Raw genomic sequence first — 12881 nt, 5'->3', positions numbered from 1 at the left:
GACTGCTTCAAAGTCCCGTCCGTCCGTGAGACTCCGGGCTCAAGTGGGGCGACCCTCCAAGGCCCCAGAAATGGGCCTCGGGTTGGCTCAGGCTCTGCTAAACCCGGGCCTAAGGCTGGCGATGACCCGAGATACACCCCAGGGAGCCTTTCCTGATCAGGTGCGTCTTCCAAATACTCACTGGGCTCAGATCACGCCGGGAAGGCCCCGCGGAGCAGTGCAGCGTCAGAGGGACCCCCTTCCGGGCGTGGGGGGCACGTTGGGCTGCGTGAAGGCGTCTGTGCCCCAGAATGCCCCACATCCCCAGCCCCCAGGCTCTGGGAGAGGCCTGTCACAGGGAGGGACACACAGGGCCCGGGCACGAGAAGGGCCGCGCCGGGGTTTGTGGACCGGGCCTGGCCAGCCGGGTCACTGAGACCTCACACAGTGACAGAAACCAGGAATTACCGAGGAGAAGCGGGGACGGGGCAGTGGCTGCTCGTTTGAATGGGGCACACTTTGAGAGCCTCACGGGCAGCGGGACCTCTGGGGTCTGGGGGAGCTTGGGCGTCCCGATCCCGTCAAGACGCCGCGGCTCCGGGGCTCGTGTCCTTGCGGAGACGGGCAGCCTGAATGGCCCCTGGGTGGGCCATTCCTCTTTCCACTGACTAGGTTTGGGCCCCCAGAAGGGATCAGGCTCTGAGACGAGCGGTCAGAGTGGCACACATTTTTCTTTTCACCAAAAATAGTCACGTTTAACACACACACACACACACACACGCACACACACCCCTCTAGAAAGCGAAGAAACTTTTTTTTTTTTTTTTTTTTAAACAGGTTGTTGGGCCTCACTCCCAGAGTTTCTGATTCAGTACATCTGGGATTGGGCACGAGAATTTTTTTTTATTTTGGGACGTTTATTTATTTTTGGGACAGAGAGAGACAGAGCATGAACGGGGGAGGGGCAGAGAGAGAGGGAGACACAGAATCGGAAACAGACTCCAGGCTCTGAGCCATCAGCCCAGAGCCTGACGCGGGGCTCGAACTCACGGACCGCGAGATCGTGACCTGGCTGAAGTCGGACGCTTAACCGACTGCGCCACCCAGGCGCCCCATAGAAAGCGAAGAAACTTTTAAAACTGGGGATGTCGTTGGCGGAGGAGGCAAGCACTTTGCAAACACTCAGAAGCTTCCCCCTACCCCCATCCAAATCCTCCCTGGCACCCCAGGCCCAGCTCCAGAACTGTAACCACTGGGCGAGACCAGACTGGTCCTGTGGCCCTGCCCTCCACCTCTCTGCTCCCGGGCCAGCTGTCCCCCGCCCCTCACCCACACCACCCACGTGAGGCAGGGGGAGGCCTCCTGTCCCTCCGCTCAGCCCACCCAGCCCTCCCGCTCAGCTAACCTGCAACGATCGAGGGTCTTTCCTGAGATCCTTGGGATCTTTCCTCCTTGGTCCTGAGGCTGTGTTTGCAAGCCTGAAGCCACATCGGGCCCAAGGCTGGAGAAGACAGCGGCACGCAGGGAGACGGAGGAGGGGGTCCCCAAGGCCGGTGCTAGCCTCGCCCCTCCCACCACGGCCACGGTGCTCCCGGCCCTTCCTGCCTCCCTTGGTGCTCCTTCCTTCCTGTGAACCGGCTCAAGTTGAGCTTCTCTCACTAATAACAAAAGGAGCCTTGGCCTTCACCGACCGCGCACGCACGTTCGCATGCACATGCGCCAGGCCCGGGCAGGTGATCGGTGAAGCCTTTCACGTTGACGTAACACAGGCTTCCGTCCCCGCTGGCACCGCCCACCTCCCGCTCCACCGTCCCCTCCTGTAAAGGGCACAGTACGTAAAGAAAAAGTTGGGGCGCCTGGGTGGCTCAGTCTGTTGAGCGACTTCGGCTCAGGCCATGATCTCACGGTTCGTGCGTTCGAGCCCCGCATCGGGCTCTGTGCTGACAGCTCGGAGCCTGGAGCCTGCTTCGGATTCTGGGTCTCTGTCTCTCTCTCTCTCTGCCCCTCCCTGACTCAAGCTTTCTCTGTCTCTCTCCAAGTAAATAAACAAAAGCTCCAGAAAATGTTAAGCAACATGTACAAATCCTTTCTTTTCCCATTCAGCTGACGGCACGTGTGAATGCCCAGGCGGGTGAGGGCCAGGCAGGACATCTCAGCGGGCTGGGGGTGCTGCCTGGTTAATGAGGGTCAGTTACAGCGTACGAAACCAGGGCTGGGGTCCCAGGACCAAGATCAGTGTCTCCTTTCTGAGCCCACGTGAAAAACCGCACCCAGAGGTTGGCGGTCTGAAGTCCTTGCATGAATTCTCTGCGATCCGGGATCCTCGGGGCGTCCAGCCGCCCAGAACTGCCGGACCGGCCGCACAGCAAGGCCCAAGTCCCTTGACAGAGGGAACCAGGTTTCTCAGACACGAGACGCCTCCCCCACATCGTGCGGGGTCCTATAACACTTTTCTTTCTCTTGTGCCACCCGGGTCCCGTTCCAGGCAAACCTCTTCACGCAGGAAGGGTGGAATTCGACGTGGTAAGCGGCTAACGGAGTGCACCTGCCCCCTCCTACCTAAAATGGAAACTTGTTTTATGCAGTGAGTTCTCCGCACCCAGTGCAGAGGCAGGATTTGTTTCCGTTGGCTTCTGGCCCGTCTGGAGGGTTGGTTGCTTAGCCGCGCAAAGAAGCCTGAGCCGACAGGCCTGTGGGCTCGAAGGATTTCAGATCGGAGAGAAGCCAGCCGGGCAGAAAGAGAGCAACGCTTGGAAAGATGAGCATCAAACCTCGGCAGGGGTGGCGGGACTTCGGAGGCTCGACGGGGTTCCAGAGCGCCTCGCGAGTTCCGTGAAAGCTTTTCACTTCCCACTCAGCTCTGACTTCAAGAGGCGTTGTTTGGTGTGGCCACGCGGTGGCCCCCGAGTCCTGGGGTCCCACGTGGTTGGGGGGGGGGTGCAGGGCTGTGCCCGAGCCACACCTCGCAGAGATGCCAGGACCGCGAGCGCGGGCCTCCCTGCCTCCTCGGCCTCCAGGTCCGGCCTGCAAAGGTTCCTCCCTCAACCGTGGGGCCTGGAGGTGAGGGACTCTGGCTGGCCTGCCCCGGCGGGGACCCCTGCCCCGAGCGTGCGGTCAGAGTCAATCTCAGGTTCTCTCTCCAGCCCACAGTAGTCTGGTCTGATGCAGTGGGGAGGGTCGATGCCCTCCAGCCCCCCAGCTCGCTTTCCAGGCTCACTTCCCGCCAGTTCTGCGGCCCGTCTCCCCTCCTCAAGACCCCGGCGGCCCGTCTGGTTTTGCAGAATCTGATACAGTAAACTTGGGCTCCTTTTCACCGTGGGAGCCACATGTGTCCATTAAAACATTCTGGAAGATTCTGGGGCGCCCGGCGGGGGGGCTCAGTCGGTTAAGCATCCGACTTCGGCTCAGGTGATGATCTCATGGTTCATGGGTTCGAGCCCGGCGTGGGGCTCTGCACTGACAGCTCGGAGCCTGGGGCCTGCTTCGGATTCTGGGTCTCCCTCTCTTCTCTGCCCCTGCCCACCCCCCTCAAAAATAAATAAAAATTGGGGCGCCTGGGTGGCACAGTCGGTTAAGCGTCCGACTTCAGCCAGGTCACGATCTCGCGGTCCATGAGTTCGAGCCCCGCATCGGGCTCTGGGCTGATGGCTCAGAGCCTGGAGCCTGTTTCCGATTCTGTGTCTCCCCCTCTCTCTGCCCCTCCCCCGTTCATGCTCTGTCTCTCTCTGTCTCAAAAATAAATAAAAACATTTAAAAAAAAATTTAAAAAACAAACAAATAAATAAATAAATAAAAATCATTTAAAATTTTTGAAAAACAAGTGTGTGTGTGGACTGAAAATCACTTCCTAAACGGCTCTCCTGAGGAACCACGAAATCTCAAGGGCATGATGCCCTTCTCTGTGACCACCTCCACCGTCTCGCAGGTAAGTGGTCAGGAAGCTTCCATGTAACTCCTCCAGCGACCAGGACTCGCCGCCTCCTTCCTCTGCGGGACGCGAAGACCTGCTAGAGACAGGTTGGCTGAGCCGCCCCTACTTTCCGGTAACAGCTGCCCATCAGTCCCTGCGGATCCCTCAGAACCGAAGACTGAGGAGAAGGTGGGCGTCCCCCATGAGGCGGCCGGCCCGGCTTGTCTCCACCTCCCCGGCTTGCCTTCTGCACGGCGAGCACCTTCGGCCCTTCTGAATGTCACTCGCGTGACCTGGATTCTGGACATACCCTGTTCTGATCGAGGAATCCCAGTGCACGTGTTAAATTGTCAGTGCGTGTGAGCGAGTGTGGAGGGGCGCGTGTGGAGGGGTGGGGTGTGGAGGGGTGCGATGTAGAGGGGTGGGATGTGGAGGGGCGGTGTGTCTGGAGGGGCCTGTTTGGAGGGGTGCAGTGTGGAGGGGCATGTGTGGAGGAGTGGGATGTGGAGGGGCACGTGTGGAGGGGTGCGCGGTGGAGGGGTGTGCGTGGAGGGGTGTGTATGGAGGGGTGTGTGTGGAGGGGCATGTGTGGAGGGGTGGGATGTGGAAGGTCGTGTGTGGAAGGGTGCAGCGTGGAGGGGTGGGATGTGGAGGGGTGTGTGTGGTGGGGTGTAGAGGGGTGCTATATAGAGGGGTGGGATGTGGAGGGGCAGTGTGTCTGGAAAGGCCTGTTTGGAGGGGTGCAGTGTGGAGGGGCATGTGTGGAGGGGCACGTGTGGAGGGGGTACGATGTGGAGGGGTGGCATGTGGAGGGGCGTGTGTGGAGGGGTGCAGGGTGGAGGGGTGTGTGTGGAGGGGTGTGCGTGGAGGGGTATGTGTGGAGGGGTGGGGTGTGGAAGGTCGTGTGTGGAAGGGTGCAGGTGGAGGGGTGAGCATGGAGGGGTGGGTATGTGTGGAGGGATATGTGTGGAGGGGGCTGTGTGGGGGAACATGTGTGGAGGGGTGTGGCCACAGGCCAGCCTGTTTCAGCAGGAAGGTTCTGGAAGCCAGGAGATGCTCAGGATGAGCAGGGGGCCCGAGAGGGCTCCCGGAGCCGGACTTTGGAGGGAGCAGGAGGGGAGGAGCGCATCTCGGATCCCGACAACGCGCATGTGCGGAACGTGTTCAGACCGCGCTGGATAAACAGGAAACTGTCAGGAAGGAAAACAAACGGCTCGTGTGAACTCGGCTTTTGTCAGCGAGTGGGATCCCGCGAGCAGCGCCCTACTCCGGGCTCCTGGGGACTCGCTGGGGGACTCCAGGCCGTGTTCCCATGGGGGTGTCCCCCCTCCCCCGGCACCTCTAACTCGGGGCCCAGGGAGGGGAACGGAGCTGCTCTGCATCCCATCCCCCACCAGCCCACAGCTGCTCAGCAGGGCACCCCGTGTGTCCCCCCCACCCCCACACAGCCACAGCCACCGTGGAGGGGCGCCCAGCTCGCCAGTCCCACCCCCACCTGGGCCCCACACAGAGCTCCCCCCGCCGCCTGGAGCCACTGTATCCCCAGCCTGATCCCGGGCTTCAGTGTCTTTGCATGTGCTTCCCTCCCCGCCCCCCCCCCCCCAGACCCTCTGGAGAATTCTGGATGACGTGACCCCTGACCTCGGGTGGCACCGCCTCTGCAGAGCCCCCCTCAAGCGACCTCGTCACCCTCCCGGGTCAGGCGCCGTGCTCTGTGCCCCCACCGACCCCCACAGGACATTCGCACTGTGCACTGCCCTTGCCTGCTTACCTGTCCGCCCCCACGCCCGCCTCACCCCTGGGTTCCGGTCCTGGCTTGGGTCCTGCCCTCACTTTTCCTAACCTACACAGCACAGGTGATCCACGGACATGCCTGCCCCCCCACCCCGCCCCCCGCTGGTTATTGCAGGGGTAAGGTGGTGCGGGCCACCAACCCGAATGGACGGCCGCCACGGCCCCTGCGTCCCCTCAGGACGGAGATGCAGTGAGCTGGGGCGCCTGCGTGGCTCATGGGACGCCTGGGTGGCTCCGTGAGCATCCGACTCCTGATCTGGGCTCAGGTCGTGATCTCAGTTTGTAAGATCGAGTCCCGGGTCCAGCTCTGCACTGACAGTGTGGAGCCTGCTTGGGATTCTCTCTCTCCCCGTCTCTGCCCCCGCCCCCTTCACCGTGCTCTCTCTCTCTAAATAAATAAACTTAAAAAAAAAAGCAGCTAGGGGCGCCTGGGTGGCGCAGTCGGTTGAGCGTCCGACTTCAACCAGGTCACGATCTCGTGGTCCGTGAGTTCGAGCCCCGCGTCAGGCTCTGGGCTGATGGCTAAGAGCCTGGAGCCTGTTTCTGATTCTGTGTCTCCCTCTCTCTCTGCCCCTCCCCTGTTCATGCTCTGTCTCTCTCTGTCCCAAAAATGAATAAACGTTGAAAAAAAAAAAATTAAAAAAAAAAAAAGCAGCTAGGCTGGGAGAAGCCAGGAGGGGAAGGGATCTTAGGCACCGGGCATTTGGGGGAGCCTGTCCTGCCCAGCACCGGCCAGAGGGGGGCAGCCTCCCCTGCGGGCGGGGCAGCAGGCCGTGGGCGGCGGTAACAGGACTAAAATTGGGCGCCTCTTTTCCACCGCAGGTAAACAGGGCTGCTGTGCCGCCAGCAGGTTGCCCCGGTGAGACACTGCCCAGGACTTGCAGAAACTATTTTTAAAAGAACCCAAATGCGTGTTGCCTCATGGAAACCCACAGAACTTAGCGTGGCCCTTCCCCCCACGCACCCCCCGCGCCGCACCCCAAAACCGCTCTAACTCATTCACAAGTTTGGGAGGTGCAGGACGAAAGGTGGAGCGGGAAACAGCCTGTGATGTTAGCAACGGGGCTGGGGAAACGACGTGTGTGTCCCCCAAATTCACACGTGGGAGCCCCAACCCTCCTCACGACTGTATTTGGAGCAGCGCGGGCAAGAACCCCTCGCAGGCTAAGGGGGGGGGGGGGGAACGGCGGCGGGCCCCGCCCGGGCAGGTGGTGGCCCTGCGTGAGCGCCACGTGAGGCCAGTGAGGTCCGCGAGGTCGGCCCGGAGCTCTCCCGGAAGACCAACCTGCGGGCACCTTGATCTTGGCCGTCCAGCCTCCGGAACCACGAGAAAATAAACCTCTGCTGGGGAAGCAATTCCGGTGCTTGTATTTTGTTGTTAGTATGTCTTGCTTAAAAAAAAAAAAAAAAAAAAGAAAGAAAGAAAGAAAGGAAAGCCCCCAGACAACCGCCAGCGCTCACACCCAGCTGAGGTGCGACAGCTCCCACCTCAATCGCTGCTCAGGCCCGTCTGTGCCCCGTGCACTCACGGCGGGGGGTGGGGGCGGGGCACAGCTGTCGCCCTAAAGGGAGAAGGATGACGCACACACCGTGTCTTGGTGCCTGTGAAAACGAGGATGTGTTTTCTGTCTTTGTGGAGGCGCGTGTGAGCCAGCCCGTGACCTGCCAGGTCAATGGGGACGATGACGTCTGTCTGTCTGACGTCTGGGTCTCTGGGGGAAGGAGGCTGCAGGGGCGCGTGGCGCCCAGCACACGGTGCCTCCCCGACTGATCCAGGCTGCCCAGCTCCCCCGGGCTCACGGGATTCTGCGGCCCAGCCGGCACCCCCAGGAGAGGGCCACGCTTGGGACCGACATCTGCAGCACCTAATCAGCGTTATAGCCACCAAAAAACCAGGACTCCTGGCTTGGCCCCAGGCTGCCCCCCAAATTCTGTGACGTAGCCGCATGCCCAGCGAACCCCCCCCCCCCCGGCTCGGAAGGTAGACTGAGTCGCGCAGCGTCACGGAAATAGCTTGAACTGTGGTTCAAAGCCGGGTCCGAGTTGCTTACCAGCTGCGTGATCTTGAATAAGTCGCTCACCCCCTCTGTGCCCCTGCGTTCTCAGGTACAAAATGGGGGTGAACGGAGCTCATCCCGCAGGGTTTTCGTAAGGATTGTCCTGCTTAGTCGTCAACCACCTTGTATGGTGCCTGGCAGGTGGTAACTCTTCCTCAGTGGCCCCTGTTCCTTTGAGGCAGGGACTGGCAGACTTTTCTGTAAAGGGACAGATAGTATTTTAGGCTTTGCAGCCACTGCAGCACAGAGGAAAGGGTTGTGATTGGAGGAGGGACGTCCGCAGGGGGCGCAGGACCCAGGGGCCAGGGAGCCCACACCACCTGTGAGTCATTCTCCTGCCTGAGGACGAGCGTTCGTGCACCTAATGGCCGTGGTCACCGAGGGCGCTCGGGGACCGTCGGCACACGTCCGCTAAGCACCTGTCATGTGCCTGGCGCCACTAGGGGGTGAGGAAACAGCAATGAACAAGGTTAAGCCCCCGCCTTCGAGGTGACATCCCAATGGAGCGGACAGAGCCTAAGTCCTAACCCTAAACCCCGTCGGTGGCCGCGAACACGGAGGTGGTGTGGGTAGGACGGTCGCTGGGAGACGGGGCCTGGGGGAGCCTCGCCTTCACCCAGCGTCCACACACCTTTCCGAGGGGCCGACCCTGGAGCCAACTCGGCTGGCGGTTCTTCTGTTCAGACTCTCCGGGAAGCAGCCTGACGTTCTGGGAGACGGTGCAGCCCCAGCCTGCGGAAGTGGGGGGCCGAGGCCAGGAAGCGCCAGGCCCCCTGCTTCTGGCCGGGGACCCCGGGAAGACAGGACAAGGCCCTCTGCCCGCAGGTGCTCCCCGGGGAGGAGGAAGACCGCACTGTATCTGAAACCGGGCAAAGCCTGCTCTCCGAATCTCTGCTCCCCATTTATTTCCCAGGTCACAATGGTTCCAAGCCTCAACTTCCCCGTCTCTAAAACGGAGACCACAGAGCCCTGTTTGTGGAGGCGTCTGGGGGCAAATGGGGGGCACAGAAGCGAGCAGCCCGCACCCGACCTTGCACAGAGCTGCGCTCCATACGTGAGGACCTCACGGAGCTGCCCCAGACCCAGGGGTGCGGGACAAGCACTTCGTGGCTGTTCTACACTCCTGAACTGCTACGTAAACGTTTTGTGGAGAAGGTTGAAAGGCTTGGTGTTTGTTTTTTTAAATTTTTAGATGTTTGTTTATTTTTGAGAGAGAGAGAGAGACAGAATCGGAAGCAGGCTCCAGGCTCCGAGCTGTCAGCACAGAGCCCCGCCCGATGCGGGGCTCGAACCCACAAACCGCGAGATCATGACCTGAGCCGAAGTCGGATGCTTCACCGACTGAGAGCCCCCCAGGCGGCTCTGAAGTGCCTAGTTTTGAAGGGTGTCTTCAGTCCTTTGCAGATCGAAACATTATCCAATCTGATTCCCACTCCCGGGGACCCCCGCAGTCCCAGCGCAACCCCCCAGTTCCCAAAGAGCGCCAGGACCACCCACCCCGAGGCGGAAGGACCACACTGCAGACGGCACGGTGGTCTCCAGGGCCTTTATTCGGGAAGGTACAGAGCATTGCAGTCTGTTCGACAGGCACTGTGCTGGGGGGGGGGGGGGGGAGTCTGTAACAGTTCAGTTTCCTCCAAGGTGTCGCGGGCGAAAGGGGTGCAGAGAGAGGGGGAGCCCTCTGGGGGGGGGGGTCCTGTCCTCCAGAGGAAAGGCAACGGCAGAGGGCCTCTTCCCGAGCCAGGGGCCTGGGTTGTATACACACGGGGGTGGACGGGATACAGGAGAAACTCAAAGCTAGATACAGCTCACAGAGGCAAGAGTCCTTTGCGGGGGGGGGCAGGGGGGCGGGGAGGGGGGGTAGGGCTGTGTCCAGGCTCTTTCTGCCAAGTGGGAAAGGGAATTCAGAAAGAAGGCACAGCTTTTAAGGACACACAGAATCCCCAGCCTCCCAGTCTTAGTGTTTTGTGCAATTAAAAAACCGGAAAAAATAAATATAACTTAAAAACTTCTTACATGGCGCTAAAGGCAAGTCTGCGGGCAAGCAGTTGAGAAACTTTCCTTGAACGCTAAGCACGCTGACCACTGAGGAGCCCCCCCCCCCCCGGGGGGCCCGGCAAGGACGGGGAGGGAAAGGACGTGGCTTGTCCCGCCGTCCCGGCACCTGCAGCCCGAGGAGTCCCTCGGAAGGGTTCTGGTTCGGGATCCACCTATCCCTCCAGGATGGGGGGGAGGGGACAGGGAAGAGGGGAGGGAAGGTTGCGAGAGCAGGTGCGGGAGAGGAGAGCTAGCGAGTAAATACAAACCCCCCCCAACCCCTAAGAGAATAAACCTAAGAAAAAAATGCCACTTTATACCACCTTCGCGGACAGAATGTCACCCCAAGCAACCGGTCGCCAGGAAGAGGCCCCACGGACCTCCTCTAATAAACACGTCGCTTTGCCTTTTTTTTAGCACGCTGTCTGCAGACAACGGGTGCCTGTTTAAAGTGCTTGGAAAATGTGTTCTCTTAGGAGATCAAGCTGGTCTCCTGCACTTTTTTGTTCAGAGCGTTCATTTGCTTTAGCAAATTTCCTTCATCGATGGAGTGAGGATGACCTGTGGTCCACCCACGGCGATGGAATCGGGACGTCCAACTGAGCAACGTCCCCTCCCCGCGGACTGCTGATGCCCCGGTCCCTCCTGAGCCACCCAGCGCTGGCTTTGGTGCTCTCGCCTTTACAGGGTCACATGCTGTCACGAGGTCTCTCGCGCTCGGCCGGGATGGGGTGTGACCTTTGGCGAGAGCCCCCCACACAAGCTCCCCACTGTTTTGAACCAGAGCCAGGAAGTTTCAGACTGATTTCCTTTTCTAAAATCTGTACTCAGATAGCCTCATGCGTCCTACCCTCCGCCCCCACCGACTGTCACTCACCCAGCACGAAAGGGGAAATGCCGGGGTCACGTGCTGGGGTCAGAGGTCTCCCAGAGTCCCCGGGGCGATGGGGGGGATGGGAGGGGGGAGCCCCGGAAACCCTGCCTCTTGGATCGGCCCCTCTGGGCTCACGTTCCGGGGTACACGGACCTCCACCATGTCCCCCACCTGGCTGTCTGCGGATCGCTACCCTGCCAGAGCTCGGCTCTGGGCACCCGTGCGCCTCTAACAGCCCCAAAAGGCCACGGAGCTGAGAGGTTTGTTCTTAAAAAACCATGCCGGTTTCGCATTCTTCCCCATAATACAGACTTGCCTTGCTTTAAAATGAGAACACGGCCTACTTGGTTCCCCAGTCATCTTCAAGCAACTTAGAGGCCCCAGGACCCTTCCCCCTGCCGGGAGCACCCCTCCTCACACCCGGCACCCACCACCCGCCCTGGGAGCTGCCCACACCGCATCCGGGGAACGTGGGTCCAAGCCCTTTGGGCTGGAAGAGTTACTTCAGGGGAGAAAAATGAGGCCAGGAAGGCCAGAAATCTGCTACTTCCCTGCCCAGCGCTGCCCCCCGAACGTGCTGGGGACTTGACCTCGTGAAACAAGCCCAGGGATGTGGGGGGTGGGGGTGAAGGGACGTGAGACAACCGATCTTCCTCTGGTGGCCGGCTGTGCCCCGGGCCGCCCCACCCAGTGCCGCGGACCTGGTCCCAACAAGGTTGGCAGCCGGAGGCACAGGTGGTTCTGGGGGTGGGGGTGGGGGCGGGGCCTCCTCCAAGGTCAGGTTTGCAGAGCGTCCCTCTGAATTCCTGGGTGATAATCAGATGGAAGAGGGGGGCTCCTGCCTGCCCCCTCCCGGGAAGGTCGAGGTCAGAGAGCACAGCCAGTGGACTCCAGCATTCACCTGGCTCCTGGGTCCGGCCCCCAGCTGGAGGGTCTCACTGCCAGCTGGGTGGGGTCCCTGCTTTAGCAGGCCACCACACGTCTGTGGGAGCTCCTGGGCCGCTAGGCGGAGAATGCTTTACTCGTGGCCAACGTGCACTTGCCAGTGGCTTTGTGCCCCAACCCGGAGATGCTCCAGGCCGGAAGGATGGGGCCAAGACAGGCTGAGCTCGGTGGCGGCCACCAGGGGGCAGCAGGCCCCCACTGGAAGGCTGGGGCCGGCTCCTGCGTTGGGGACCTCCCTGCCACCTGAGCCGGGCTCCCCCCCAACCCCCGCCCCTACTCCTCTTCTGCCAGCAGATCCTGTTTATAAAGAGAAGTGGGAGCCTGGCAAGCTCTCCTCTCCTCTCCTCTCTCTCCTCTCCTCTCCTCTCTCTCCTCTCCTCTCCTCTCCTCTCCTCTCCTCTCCGATCTCCACCTGGTCTCTTATAAAGTGTCTCATAGTGCAGTTCGGGAGGGTTGGCTCTGGGGCGGCACCAAGGGGAAATTCAGAAGGAGAAAGGAAGGGGGCGGCAGGGAGGAGGGGGGGCGGCGAGGCGGGCCGGCCCTCAGGCCAGCGGGGCGGCCTGGCACATCTCCGTCAGGATGTCGATGAGGTTGTTCAGGCCCGAGAGGTAGCCGTCCTCCCGGTTCCCCTCCTGCCAGGGGACGTCGTGCTGCAGGGTCTGGCCCTCGGGCAGGGGCGTGGTTTTCCCAAAGTCGATCATCCACACCTTGGCCTGCTCCTTCTGGTCGTGGATGAAGAGAAGAGAGCTGCCGATGACCTGAAGGGGAGGGGGCAGCTGAGGAGGGGGACTGCCGGGGGGTGGGGGGGGGGAGTAGGCCCGTCCCAGGGTGGCCACCCAGGGGACAGAGGACACCGGCCACCAGGGCAGCAACTGCCTTCGGGGAGGGAGGCTGGGATGGCAGACCCCTGGCCACCAGCTGCGGCTGCACACTGTCCTCTAGTTCAGGCCACGGCTGAACCTCAGGGCCTCTCCCTCCGCCCTCCTCCCCCCCACCCCCCACCACACTCCACCCTGACTTCTCGTGTCCAGGAGCCCACACTGTACCCGTGGGGCAGAGGAAAGCACCTCCCCAAATGCGCACACGGCACCCCAGGGGATGGCAGCGAGGCCCAGACCGGCCTCATTCCAGCAGCAGGACCCTGGGCAGACATCCCGGGCAGGACAGGAAAGACCCTGGAAATTACCCCTGGGAAACACGGAGCCCACACAGGGGCTGCCTCCGCCCAGGCGGAAAATACCAGAAGCCCCAGCTAATCTGGCCTCTTTCTAGGCCTAAAGCTTCT

General features: G+C 61.2%; 1 protein-coding gene across 1 annotated transcript in view; it reads right to left on the bottom strand.

The window, feature by feature from the left end:
- Positions 1–9271: 9271 nt before the first annotated feature.
- Positions 9272–12881, bottom strand: part of ITPKB (inositol-trisphosphate 3-kinase B) — an 89989-nt gene continuing 86379 nt past the window's right edge. Inside the window, exon 8 of the mRNA XM_045453248.1 lies at positions 9272–12354. Coding sequence (XP_045309204.1) covers positions 12139–12354 — 216 coding nt within the window. The 3' untranslated portion in view covers positions 9272–12138. The remainder of the gene's footprint in view (positions 12355–12881) is intronic.

The sequence above is a fragment of the Leopardus geoffroyi genome, chromosome C3, assembly GCF_018350155.1.
Source record: "Leopardus geoffroyi isolate Oge1 chromosome C3, O.geoffroyi_Oge1_pat1.0, whole genome shotgun sequence".
Lineage (NCBI taxonomy): Eukaryota > Metazoa > Chordata > Mammalia > Carnivora > Felidae > Leopardus > Leopardus geoffroyi.
This window is presented reverse-complemented; position numbering and strand designations above follow the sequence as displayed.